At 42.5% G+C, this 13,951-nt stretch overlaps 1 protein-coding gene across 5 annotated transcripts in view; it reads right to left on the reverse strand.

Moving 5' to 3' along the window:
- OTUD4 (OTU deubiquitinase 4) overlaps positions 1–13,673 on the reverse strand; it is a 42,580-nt gene extending 28,907 nt beyond the window's left edge. For 3 of the 5 annotated variants that reach the window (XM_036424430.2, XM_045576533.1, XM_045576532.1), the window contains exons 1-3: positions 13,515–13,673; positions 5,671–5,754; positions 2,333–2,383 (exon numbers count right to left, since the gene is read on the reverse strand). In XM_036424430.2, coding sequence (XP_036280323.1) covers positions 2,333–2,383; positions 5,671–5,754; positions 13,515–13,673 — 294 coding nt within the window. Of the gene's footprint in view, positions 1–2,332; positions 2,384–5,670; positions 5,758–13,514 lie in introns of those variants that run through there. The other 2 variants (XM_045576534.1, XM_045576535.1) reach the window with 2 other exon arrangements.
- Positions 13,674–13,951: the final 278 nt, after the last annotated feature.

Below are 13,951 nucleotides of genomic sequence, written 5' to 3' on the forward strand. Positions count from 1 at the left end.
CTGGCATGGAAGCAGTTAGACATCAATCAGGCTGGCAGGGGAGTGGTTAGGGGGCGATCAAGCTGGCAAGCAGAAGCAGTTAGGGGCAATGAGGAAGGCAGGCAAGTGAGCAGTTGGGAGCCAGCAGTCCTGGATTGTGAGGGAGATGTCTGACTGCCCATTGAGGCCCGATCCAACCAGGATCTGGTCTAAACGAGCAGCGGGACATCCCTTGAGTGGTCCCAGATCAGAGAAGGTACAGGCTGGGCTGAGGGACAGCCCCATTCCGTGCATGGATTTCGTGCACTGGACCTCTAGTGTGTATAATATGTATGCATACATTCCTTGAGAGGACTGGGAGGATAACATCCTAAATTGACAGTGGAGACAGGGAAAATAAAGGATTTTCATTCTATATTAAATATTTTACCATAAGAATGTTTCTACACTATTTTTGAAATTAATAAAGACTTAATACCAACAGTCACTAAAAATAATGAGCTATGGTACATGAATGCTGCCAACTTTTCTTTGAAAGAAAAGAAATTTGAGGTAAAAGATTTTAGACAATGAACACAGATGAGGATAATAATCTTTTCCCCAGAGATTTTTTATTTTAATAGTTCTTAAAAATTGGTTCTGGTTTTCAAAATGAAATGGATGCCATATATTAAAATTGATTTCTTAAAATAGGCCTCTACCTAACAATGGTTTTTTAATTAGCTGCTGCAAGCAATACCCCTCTGATGTAAACGAAATCTCTCAGATTACAAACAAAAGCGACACCTAATGCAAAATGTGTTACATCACTTTAAAAAATGGAAAATTATTCTATTTGTCTCAACAAAATACTACCTTTCATATAATGAACTATTTTATATTTAATCTTCAGAATAAATTCTGGTGTAGTCTGGTTAAGTAGACAATGGCTATCACAGTATCTTCTCTAACCAGGGTCAAATAAAAATATCTTAAAACCACTGCAATTGGTCTTCTTGCCTCTGATCTCATCTCCCTCAAAACCACCTTTATACAAAATTCTTTCATCCATTCATTCAGTCAATATAAATGTCAGGCACTGTTATCTAGTTCACAGTGGTGAACAAAACACACTCACTCACTTCCTGCCCCAAAAAACTTGCAAGGCTTCCCAATGCCAGATTCCCAGGCCCCAGGCACAGACTTTGATTCAGATCAGGAATAAAGAGGCGGGGACTTGCATCTGCACAACTACCTCAGGTGATTCTGATGCAGATGGTGTGTAACTCACACTGAGATATGCTGGTCTAAAGCATAAGCTTCAACTTGGTGAGCTTAGTTAGCACTGAGGGCTTTCTCATGATCTGACCCATAGCTTGCCTTTTGACTTATTTCTCATTACCTCCTACTTTCAAATGCTCCATGCTCCACAAAACTGGACTGCATTCTGAATCTGCATTGCTCACAATTTTCACTACCTGAAATTGACCTTCACCCCTGGCGTTTCTTATTCAGAATCTATTCAGACTCCAAATGCCAACTCCAACTCTTGGCTTTGCCTCCCCAGCTAGAAACAAAACTCTGAATGCTTATAACATCATTCCTGTTCTTCTTATGGCATATGTACTTTCTCACTTCTGCATCCCCAAGGTGACTGGCAATTCTTGCACCACAGCAAAACTCAAACTAATGTTAGGGAATCAAACTGATATACCAGTTGTTGACCAAACACCCTGATCTCATGTTACTATTCCCTTCCCTCCTACCTGACTCCTCTCCTTAGCTTCATCCTTTGCTAATGTCATTTTAAAATTGACAGTAATTACCTCTGGAGATAACAGAACATTCTACATGACATCCCATGATATTTGGATTTTTTACAGGAGTTTTGTAAGCAGAAAAAAATTTATTTTAACATCAGCATTAACTGAGGAAGTGTGGCTGTTAGACCTGGAAGTGCTGACCTTTTACTCTCAACAGACATTTCCTTCTTCTCAAGCTAATTATGGGAAATAAAATCTCCATAAAAGAACCTATCTTCTCAGTTACCTGAAGAAGTAATCAAATCTTGCCCAGGCCACCAACCCCCATACACCTACCAACATAGCATCATGAAATTCATCAGTAGTTTTATTTTAGCTCTTTTAAACTACAGTCACATGCCATTATAACAAAGATAAAGATACCACAACCCTGTCCTTAGGCAATATCTAGTGCACAGTACAGTACAAAGTTCCAACTGTCTTCCAATTAAATGCTATGTAAAATGTGCACCTAAGAAATGTTTACAAGGAAACAGGGTAACTCACTATAACCCTTCCATACACTATAATATTAATCTTATATATATAATAGATAAAAGACTACTGCATACCTGTGGGTTTTCCAAACGTTTTAAATACTCTTCAAATGATCCTTCTATAAACTGGAAAAGGAAAAAGAAATCTATTAGGAATACATCAAAACAACAGTTAACCTCTCCACTGTGAATTACTGAGTTCTTACATAAACCTTGGATACCTCAGTAACAGTAAAATATATATACACATATATAATCTAATTATGAAAATACATACAAATCATTAAGTGAGGATCATAAACACACACAAAGAACTTAAAGAAGGAAGTTCTGTCAGAAAAGGTTTCCTGGACAGGATGTGAACAGACACAGGGACAAGATGGCATGTGGAAACAGTGAGGACACTGTGTTGGGCAGACAGGAGTGACCTAGTCAGCAAGAACAGGGTACTTTCATGAGGAGAGCAGAGTGAGAGAGAACTCAGACTGAACATCTGTTTATAGACAGTTTGAGCCCAGGCAGGACTTTCAGAAGAGGGAGAGAAGGCAATACAAGGTCACTGCAGGTGACATTATGAACAGAGAAATGATATGGTAAAAGCAGCATTTTAAGGTTAATTTGAAAATGGCCAATACGTAGGGGAGAATAAACAAAGACAGATACATTAGCTAAGACATTGGTTTACTAATACAGATATGAATATTCACTGTTCCTTAAGTCAGTTATACTAAAAACAGAGATGAGAATTAATAATGCTAAAGATATTTTGAAAAATCAGTAAGATATTTTCTAATACACTTTGCTTCATTGTCACCTTAACATAAAAATAAAAGTTTATTCAAGCTATGTGAGCCCTGGTTGGTTTGGCTCAGTGGATAGAGTGTCTGCCTATGGGAATAAAGGGTCCTGGGTTTGATTTCAGTCAAGGGCACATGCCCAGGTTGTGGGCTTGATCCTCAGTTGGGGGTGTGCAGGAGGCAACCGATCCATGATTCTCTCTCATCAATGATATTTCTATCTCTCTCTCCTTCTCCCTTTCTTTCTGAAATCAATAAAATTAAAAAGCTATGTGAGCCCTGGCTGGTGAAGCTCCCGTGCACCAAAAGATTGTAGGTTTAATTCCTTGTCAGGGCACATGTTTCTCTCTCTCTCTCAATCCCTCTCCCTTCCTCTCTAAAAATCAATAACAAACCTAAAAAAAAAAAGCTGTGATAACATTTTTTTTTGTTTTTCTAATGGTCATTATACGAATTTAATCAAGAAAGCCCTAAAACACCATCTGAAACATCAATTTTATTTAAATTACAATTTTACTTAAATTACAGGCTCAGTCAATTTTGCAAAATTAAAAAACATTAAAGTACACTACCTAGTCTATAAAAATCTTTTAAATGCCCACGGATCTTTTTTTAAGACTGAGATTATTTTATAGACAGTATACTGTCAAATTTCCAGACAGTATCTTGAGTTCAACACATTATAACAAAATAGCTAATTATTTTAAATATCCACCAATCAGAGGCTACTGTTTTATATTAGATTATTTATAGACTTAAAACCCCAAAGAACCATTACAGTTGGTAGAGACCCAAGCAGTGTTTTACAAGCCTATCCTATATAATCCTATATAATAAAAAGGTAATATGCAAATTAGCTATCACACCCATTCACAAGATGGCCGTCACAAGATGTCCAGCAGGGGAGAACAGTTGTGGGCAATCAGGCCTGCAGGGGAGGGCAGTTAGGGGGAACCAGGCCAGCAGAGGAGGGCAGTTGGTGGGGGGACCAGGCCGGCAGGGGAGGGCAGTTGGGAGGACAAGGCAGGCAGGGAAGGGCAGTTGAGGGGCGGAGGGGAAACCAGGCCTACAGGGGAGGGCAGTTGGGGGCAACCAGGCCAGCAAGGGAGTGGTTAGGGGATGATCAGGCTGGCAGGCAGTAGCAGTTAGGGGCAAACAGGCAGGCAGGCGATCGGTTGGTAGCCTGTGGTCCCGGATTGTGAGAGGGATGTCCGACTGCGGGGACTGGGCCTAAACAGGCAGTCGGATATCCATGGAGGGGTCCCAGATTGGAGAGGGCGTAGGTTGGGCTGAGGGACACCCCCCCCTTAGGGCAAGAATTTCGTGCACTGGGCCTCTAGTATCCAATATAAGACTCTCCTTTCTAATCAGAAAAGCATCCAGCTAGGCTCTGACTAACATCCTCAGTCACAAGGAATACCCTGCCCACTTCCCATGACAGCCTTTTCCCATTCTGGCCAACAGAAATGGCAAAGTGAAACTTACCCCTTTGGAATTTTCAACTTTTGGTAATAACTTGTAAGATTGCAAGGGTTAAATAAATATATGCAAAGCATTTAAAATAATGCCTGGCACATATTAAGTGCTCAACCAGTGTTAGTAATTTCCATTATTGTCAAGAGAGTTTTACCCTCTGGGGTCAATAATAATGACTAACTCATTTGTAATTTCTTCAAATACTTAAAGACCACTACTCCACTTACCTTTCTCTTCTCTACCACACCCTAATATTCTATGTAGCCTCATTACCAGTTTTCTTTTTGTAAGACAAGTTTTCATATCTCCAGACCAAGTAGGTAATTCTCCTTTCTGAAATGTATTATTGTCCATTTTATAAAATGGCACTCAGGAAAATGTTACAAAGTAATATTTTGCTTGAATATAGGAAAACCAACCCAAGAACATAGCCAAATTGAGGACCACTTATTTATTAGCTCTCATAATTGAGTTATTTGCAAAACACCAACGTTCTTTTAGCAGTCCACAGGGGAGCATATCATTGAAAGTTGTCATATGACTTAATTCTAAGCAAATCTTACAAGGCTCTCAATGTAAAATGAAAATAGGTCACTGTCATATTTTATAACCTATTACATACTACTGAGAAAATTCCAGTAAATTGTTCTACAACATTCTATTAACTATTAATCATATTTACATAATTACAGTATTCTAATATGATTCACAATGAAGCCTGAAAATTAAAAATATATAAATGCCTTCTGATAAAATAAAAGATGTAGTATGAATTCATAGGGGAAATCACAGAAAACTCTATTAACCACAACACTCCCATTTAATCTATGTCATACAAAACTCACTCTTAATATGTAAGGAGCCTGCCCAAGTCATCCTCTGTCCTCCATAGCTGTGTCTTATCTGTCACAGAAGCTTTCTAAAAGCCTGAATAATAAATGAATACCACTAAATGGCAATAAAAACTACCACAAAAAAATATAATTGGATTTAAACTCAATAAAGCAGTTCTTTTTTATAAGGGGGATTTTCATAACCCCCATTAAGATCCATCCTGTGAAATTCCCACTAGACCACTTTTCTAAAGGGTGAACTGTAAAAGCAAGTCGAGATACCATTTCGTTTAAAATTACAAATTACCGCTTCAAATTTCTCTCTGTTCTCTCGAAGATAGTGAATACAGGCCATTCTGACTTCAACATGGCGAGACTGAGAATGCAATACCTAAAAGAAAAAGCAACATACTATTAAGCATTTTGTTAAAATAAGATTTAAATTACAACCTAGACACTCCCAAAAAATCTCACAACCAACAGACACATCATTTGTCTTTCTATAATTTCTAAATCTTTATTCATTCCCATTTCTTTCTCTAATCATAAGGATGACATGACACACACAAATAGCAGTATTTCTTAAAACAGATGCCATTCTACAAAGAGCTTATTATCATTTCTCCTTTAGGTCACTGAAATACTGAAATCATTCCTTAAAGAAAATCTTTGTAAACTTAAGACACTTTCTTCTCTTGGTCAGCCCTCTACTATAAATTGGCTCTTCACAAAGCAGAACTAACAGAATCTCTGCTGTGCACTGCTTAGATCCACCCCAGGCGTTTTAAATTACCTGCCTTATGTAGAAACTAAGTGCTTTCAGAAAAATTAAGATACTCAATTCTTTTTTTTTTTAATATATTTTATTGATTTTCTTACAGAGAGGAAGGGAGAGAGATAGAGAGCTAGAAACATTGATGAGAGAGAAACATCGACCAGCTACCTCTTGCACACCCCCTACTGGGGATGTGCCCGCAACCGATGTACTTGCCCTTGACCGGAATCGAACCTGGGACCTTTCAGTCCGCAGACCGACGCTCTACCACTGAGCCAAACTCAATTCTTAAATCCTTACAGGACTCTTAAAAGAACATCCAAGTGAGCAGCACACAGGATGCAAATATGCTGCTGTGCTGTCATTCCAATAGCCTTGAAACTTGCTCTTATGCCCAAAATATTTTTTAAAATATATTTGTATTGATTTCAGAGAGGAGGGAAGAGAGAAATAGAAACATCAATGACTAGTAAGAATCATTGATTGGCTGCCTCCTGCATGCTCCCTGTTAGGGATCAAGCCACAACTTGGGCATGTGCCCTGAAGAGGAATCAAACCCTGACTTTCTAGTTCATGGGTCAACGTTAACACCTGAACCACACAGGCCAGGCTGCCCAAAATCTTAAAGCACCACCTGAAATAAGCCACACTACAAAATGAACCAAATCCTCTCATTCTGTAGCCTTTGTTCTTAATTAAGCTACTAATTCAACAAAAGGATAATTTATTGGCCTTTTGTCTCTTACTAAAGTTCCAAAGCTTTGGTTTCAAACAAACCATTATCAAGTAAATGCTTAGGACCCTTTGGCTAGCCTCCAATACTTTAACTTCCACACTTAAGATCAATATTATTTTCTATTGCTAGGTGTCTCAAAGATGTTCCTGGTACCCTATAGCACAAGGTGGAGGGAAAAAACAAAACACAAAAACTGACATTTAAAATAACCACATCTCAACTACTCTGGAGGCCACTTGAAAATTTATATTATAAAGTAATTTTAGGAGTTACAACTCCAATATATCTGATAAGGGATTGATATCCAAAATACATAAGAAACTCATAAAACTCAGTAACAAAAAAAATAATAATCCAAAAATATGAGCAGAGGACATGAAAAAAATTTTTTCCAAAGAAGACATACAAATGGCCAACAGACATCACTAATATCAGGGAAATGCAAATCAAAACCACAATGACATAACACTTTACAACAGTCGGAATGGCTATTATAAAAAAAGTCAACAAATAGCATGTGTTGGTGAGAATGTAGAAAAAAGAGAACTCTGGTCTGCAAATTGGTGCAGTCACTATGCAAAACAATAAGGAGACTCTTCAAAAAATAAAACCGGAAATACCATATAACCCAGAAATACACTCCTGGGTATTTATCCAAAGAAAACAAAAACACTAATTAAAAAAGATACATGCATCCCCATATTCACTGCAGCATTATTTACAATAGCCAAGATATGTCTAGGTATCCATAGACAGTTGAATGGATAAAGCTGATATGGTGGGTGTATACATAGACACACAATGGAATATTGTGCAGCAATAAAAAAGAACAAAATCCTGCCATATGTGACAACATGAATGGACACCTACAGAGTATTTATGCTAAGTAAAATAACTCAAAGCCAAATACTATATAGTAATTTGACTCATCCTATCTAATAACGAGAAGATATGCTAATTGACGCTCACATTGTCACAAAGATGGCAGCACCCACAGCCAATCACATTGTCACAAAGATGGCAGCACCCACAGCCAATAAGGGGGAATATGCTAAGTGACTGTCACACCCTCAAAGATGGCGGCACCCAGTCCCCTCAGTCTCTCATTTGCCCAGGGCCAGCCCGAGTTGCAGGCAAGCCTCAGATGTTTGCTGCCCAGCCACCCAGGGCCAGCCCAAGGAACAACCAAACAACCAAACAAGTAGGCTGCAGGGGCAACCAGGCCAGCAAAAGGGTTAGTGAGGTATGACTAAACAACTGAACAGCAGGCTGTGTAGGGTGACCAGGCCAGCAGGAGGGACGTGAGGGGCAACCAGGCAGGCGAGGGGGCAGATAGGAGTGACCAGGCCGGCAGGGGGGCCAGTAAGAGGTGACCAGACCGGTGAGGGGTAGGCGACAGTTGGGGGCGACCAAGTTGGCACGGGGGGGGGGGGGGGGGCAGTAAGGGGTGACTAGGCCAGTAGGGGTGGGGGACAGTTAGGGGTGACCAGACTGGGGGGGGGGGGGGCAGTTAGGAGCCAACAGGCCAGCAGGGAGGGGGCTGATGGGGGAGACCTGGCTGACAGCGGGGGACAGTTAGGGGCAACCAGGCAAGCAGGCAGGTGAGTGATTAGGAGCCAGCTGTCCAGGACTGTGAAAGGGATGTCCGACTGATGGTCTAGCCCGGCAGTCAGACATCCAGAGGGGTAGTGGATTAGAGAGGGTGCAGGCTGGGCTGACACCACCCCACCCCCCCACCCCCCCACCCGTGCATGAATTTCATGTACCAGGCCTTTAGCAAATGGAATAAAAAAAAAAAAAGAACAAAACAGACTCATATAAAGAGAGACCAAAGGGATGGTTTACAGAGGGGAAAGAGATGGGAAATTGGGTGATAAGGGTGAAGAGAAATATAGTCAGCAATATTGTGGTAACTTTACATGGTGACAGATATCAGAATTAGTGTGGTGATCACACTATCTTACCTAATAAAAGAGTGATATGCAAATTAACCATCACTCCACTACACACACCAGCCACGCACACCAGCCAATCAGGGTGAGTATGCAAATTAATCACAACCAAGATGGCTGCAGCCACTGAGCCAATAGGAGGGAGATTTGGGTTTCCCTGGCGATAGAGGAAGCCAAGCTTTCCACAAACGCTGGTGGGCCCAGGCCTCCACACAAGGGTACAAAGTTTCAATTATAGACGATAAATTCCAACAGAAATGGCGGCAGCCACAGAGGTGGAAGAGCAGGAGACTAGGGTTGCCCCTGGCAATAGAAGTCAAATTTCTGCAGCCCTGGCCAGACCAGGCCTCTGCTTAAAGCTATCAAGTTTCAATAATAGAAGTTACATTAATTCCAACAGAAATGGTGGCAGCTCGAGCAAGAGGCTTGGCTCTGCTCAAGGTTACAAAGTTTTAATTGTAGAAGATAAATCCCAGGTACCACTTGAGTTGTAGGAAGGGGTTGGAGGGGGGGGGAGCGTGGCTAGCCTGCAAACTGCCATAGGCTCCTTGCCCAAGCTGCCCCACACCCCAAGAAAACCCCACCCTGATCTGGACACCCTTCAGGGCAAACCAGCTGGACCCCACCCACGCACCTCTATCCTATCTAATAAAAGAGTAATATGCAGATTGAACATCACTCCAACACACAAAAGATGGCTGCCCCCATGTGGTCAAAGATCCTGCCCCCATGTGGACACAAGATGGCTACCACAAGATGGCCAGCAGGGGAGGGAAGTTGAGAGACCAGGCCAGCAGGGGAGGGCAGTTAGGGGTGACTGGGCCTGCAGGGAAGGGCAATTGCAGGGGACCCAGGCCTGCAAGGAAGAGCAGTTTTGGGGACCTGGCCTGCAGGGGAGGGCAGTTAGGGGCAATCAGGCTGCCAGGGGGGCAGTAAGGCATCAATCAGGCTGACAAGGAAAGTGGTTAGGGGTTAATCAGGTTGGCAGGCAGAAGCAGTTAGGGGCAATCAGGAAAGCAGGCAGGCAAACAGTTGGGAGCCAGCAGTCCTAGATTGTGAGAGGAATGTCCAACTGTCCATTTAGGCCCAATCCCACATCCCCCAAGGGGTCCCAGGTTGGAGAGGGTGCAGGGTGGGCTGAGGGACACCCCCCACACACAAACCCTGCGCACGAATTTTGTGCACCAGGCCTCTAGTAAAGTATAAAAATGTCAAATGGCTCTTTTGTACACCTGAAACTAATATAATTAATATTGTACGTCAATTATACCTTAAAATGTTACAATTCCAATTGAGAGATTCTCCCATATGCTCACAGCGAGCAGGAAAAGGGAGGCTCCAGCTGCACATTTTATAGGTCTCTTTGGATAACAGCCAAGGCTCATTTATATCCACAGAACCAGAGGCCCAACTGTCTGGACAGCTAGTGTGTCCCTTTACTTTGAGATATACTGAAGATGCACTGTCTGAGATTAGCAATGAATTTGTTTTCAGTGTAACAGCTGATTTTGCAATGCTGTCCTGAGAACTATTAAAAAGCATCCTTACATACTATAAGCTTCCAGGACTGAAAGAACTGTCCATATATAAAAATAAACACCACATATTTTTTTTTTTTTGCCAATGAATAAATGCTGATGACACTTCATGTATGTTAAATCAGACACCATTATGAATCAAAGTATTATTAGTCTGAGTAAATTGTAGTGTCATTTGATAGGGCTTTCTTGCAGTTAGCAAAGTGAAGCTAGTCTTAATGCAATTTACCTAGCAACAGGTGGTTAGTGAATAAAGCTTATTTTCCATCAAAAACAATGGTAGGAATACTATTTTTTCTCCTTTTAATAAAGATTTTATTAGCACATGACATCTGAACCTGTTACTAAGAAGCGAACTCTAAGCCAACTTCCATAAAGTGTTGGGTGCTGGTGCTTTACAAAGCCAAGCACTGGAAGAGAAGCAACAAAGTTACATGACAACTGTTTAAAAAGTATAATATAGTACAAGTTTAAGGACACTCAGGAAGATTTGAAATGACAAATATCTCTGCAATTATAGATGAAATAAGCTACAAATAGGAGGCTTTTCTATCTTTGCTTAGGACAAGATAATGATAAACACTGGGAAAGACTGAGATACACTGCTTTAGCAAGTCCTCTAAGAGTGCCCTATTTTTAGCTCCATGGCCACAAAGCTGATTGAGGTCAGGCCTCCCGCAGGCCCAAGTCCAGAAGTGTAAAAAGGGAAGGGCCTATCTAAATCAGGTAAATTGGAGGGAAAGACTATTCCTAACTCAAGTCTCTACCCCACTCCCCGCAACGACTGCCATTTAGATTACTTACTGTGACTCCTTAGAAACAATAAATTACTTTGATACTTAAAATGTTGGCAACAAAATTAAATCCTTTGTACATATTTTTAAAGGGCAGCCTGAGGTTGGTGTTACTTCCCTTGCTCCCAACCCCCACACAAGCTTTGCCTTTGGCCACAAGGCTCTATGCTTAGCCCATGTCCAAGAACTGAGCTTTCCCAAAATTCATGGTGTTAAGCTTCCGAAACTCTGTATACTAAAAATCACGAGCCGCATAAAGAAAGAGGATATTCCCTTAGGCCTAACTTAACACATTTTATTGTATCTCATTGTAATGAAATTTATCTGATGTTAGCAATGAGTTCTTACTTAATACAACTAGCTCTTGCCCCCTTCTATTGTACTTAAAAACAGAGATCCCACTACAAAAGAGAGGCTTCTGTATACTCGAGTTCACTAATTATCTATGGCATGGAATACTGAAATAAGGTACACCTTTCTGCTTCAATATAAACCAAAGATCTGGAAATCCAATTCCAAATAAATACCACACTACTCTTACTTTTATTGATTTCTACCTCTTCCGTACTGAACTCTTGCTAGAGCTAACCGAATATGTAATATACTTTCACCACTCCCCTCTGCTTCTGCAGTGCTGAGGAGTTCAGGGAGGCTGAGACGGAAGCAGCAGAGCAGCCGGAGATGTGGAAAATTCATAAATGGGACATACTGTTTACCTACTACTGATAGTAAAGCCTAGGGTGGGTAGGTGTGAATATATCCCACAGCAACACTGGAACATCTTAAATTTCTAAAAATGAGAGAAAAATCAAGAACTGAAAAAGAGCTTGATCGGGAAGCTTTACGAAGAATGTTTTAGCCGAAGCCGGTTTGGCTCAGTGGTAGAGCGTCGGTCTGCGGACTGGAAGGTCCCAGGTTCGATTCCGGTCAAGGGCATGTACATTGCTTGCGGGCACATCCCCGGTAGGGGGTGTGCAAGAGGCAGCTGGTCGATGTTTCTCTCATCAACGTTTCTAGCTCTCTCTCTCTCTCCCTCCTCTCTGAGAAATATCAATAAAATATATTTTTAAAAAAAATGCTCAAAAAAAAAAAAAAAAAGAATGTTTGAGTGACAACGACATTTAAAATACAAAGGTGTATACCAGTTAAGTCAATTTCTTGTTTAAAAAAAAGATTTCATGCTACTGATGTGAAGAGAGGGCCTTTGCAAAATAAATGACTGGCCTTTTGATGTTGAAAAAAAAAATTAGAATAGACTGGTTTACAGCTGTTAAGTAAAACATTTTTAATAAACAGAAATTTTGATAGCTATTTAGCATTCAAAAAAAGGTGAGAAAAACAGAAACCTAAAAACTCCATGGATGGGGAGGAGTGAATCTTAAGCAAAGGAAAGCAAAACTGTGAATGGTATGAAATTACTAGTACAAACCAGGTCAGCAAGTGAAACTTTTATCCAACTATTTTAGCAGATATTTTCAACATAGGATGGATCTTGGTGACTGCATATCTACCAACCACACGGTGTTATATAACGCGGAAAAGTCTCTCTTACCCCAAAAACAAACAAACAAACAAACAAAAACCAAACAAACAAACAGAAACAACTTCCTAAGCCACTGTGTTAGAATGTGATTTTGACCATTAACGGGAAAATTCGGCCAAGAAGGGCCTAAAGCACCCCCGGTTACATCCTTCCTACAATCAACACTAAACAGACTTTTATTTTTAAGTAAATTTTTTTCAGTATACCTACACCGCCTTGCAAAGCCAAATAAAGAATGGAAACTAAGACAAATATTTTAAAACATTCTATATTTTTTAGAGGTCAGCTTGCCCTAACTGCACATTTCCCCCCTTCCCTAGATTCACGGGGACCACGGCGGCCTTGACCACCCCCCACATTCCAAAGTCCGGCAGCAGAAAAAACAATGTCCTACGAGTCAGGTCTGGTGCACCGCCTCCTCCAGCAAACATCGGGTTTTACGCTCTGCTTGTAAAACGAAAAGGAGGTGAATGCGGAACAGAATGGGGGGGGGAATCATTTCGCCAAGTCCCCAGCAATCAATCAACTAACTGTGCATGCTCCCGACGGCGGGCCTCGCAGGGGGCCCACAACGCATTACCTCTCCGCCAGGAGGGGCGACACCCCGATCATCCACGGGTTTTTAAGTTTCGATTTGCAGCTTCCAGACCCAGGACGGCGTCCCGTTCCGGCAGCGTTACAATGGGCGGCTGTGACGACAGCGGGGCCCGCGCAGCCCCGAACGCAGGCCGCCGGGGTAGCTGCGGGCCACCCCACCCCCCGGCCCCGGCCCCGGCCCCACCGACCCCGATCCCCGACCCTGGACCCCCTTACCTGCTCCGCCACAGCCCGGAACAGGCAGGACCCATCCTTGGCGATCAGTTTCCGATACAAGCCCAGTTTCCGCAGATAGGCGTCCATGGGCGTCACGTCCTCGCGGGGCCCCGCGCCGCGCTGGTCCCCGCCGTCGGGCGCACCGACGGCCGCCTCCATGTTGCCGGTCCCGCTGCAGGCCAGGCGCGGCGCGGGCTTAGCCCCACATGGCCGCGCCGCCGGCTCCTCTGCGCCACGGGCCTAGGACGGGCGGCGGCGGCGGCGGCGGCGGCTGTGTCTAGGGCTCCGCAGGCGGCGGCGGCGGCCCCAGGCAGCGGTCCGCGCCCTCCGAGTGCATAAGGGAGCCCCTGCCTAATGCATGGCAGTGCGCACGCGGCCGCCTTCCGAGAGAAATGTTTAGAGAAAACCCGAGAGTGAGAAGTCACTTCCCGGCGGCC

Source organism: Pipistrellus kuhlii, unplaced genomic scaffold (genome assembly GCF_014108245.1).
Source record: "Pipistrellus kuhlii isolate mPipKuh1 unplaced genomic scaffold, mPipKuh1.p scaffold_m20_p_8, whole genome shotgun sequence".
Classification (NCBI taxonomy): Eukaryota; Metazoa; Chordata; class Mammalia; order Chiroptera; family Vespertilionidae; genus Pipistrellus; species Pipistrellus kuhlii.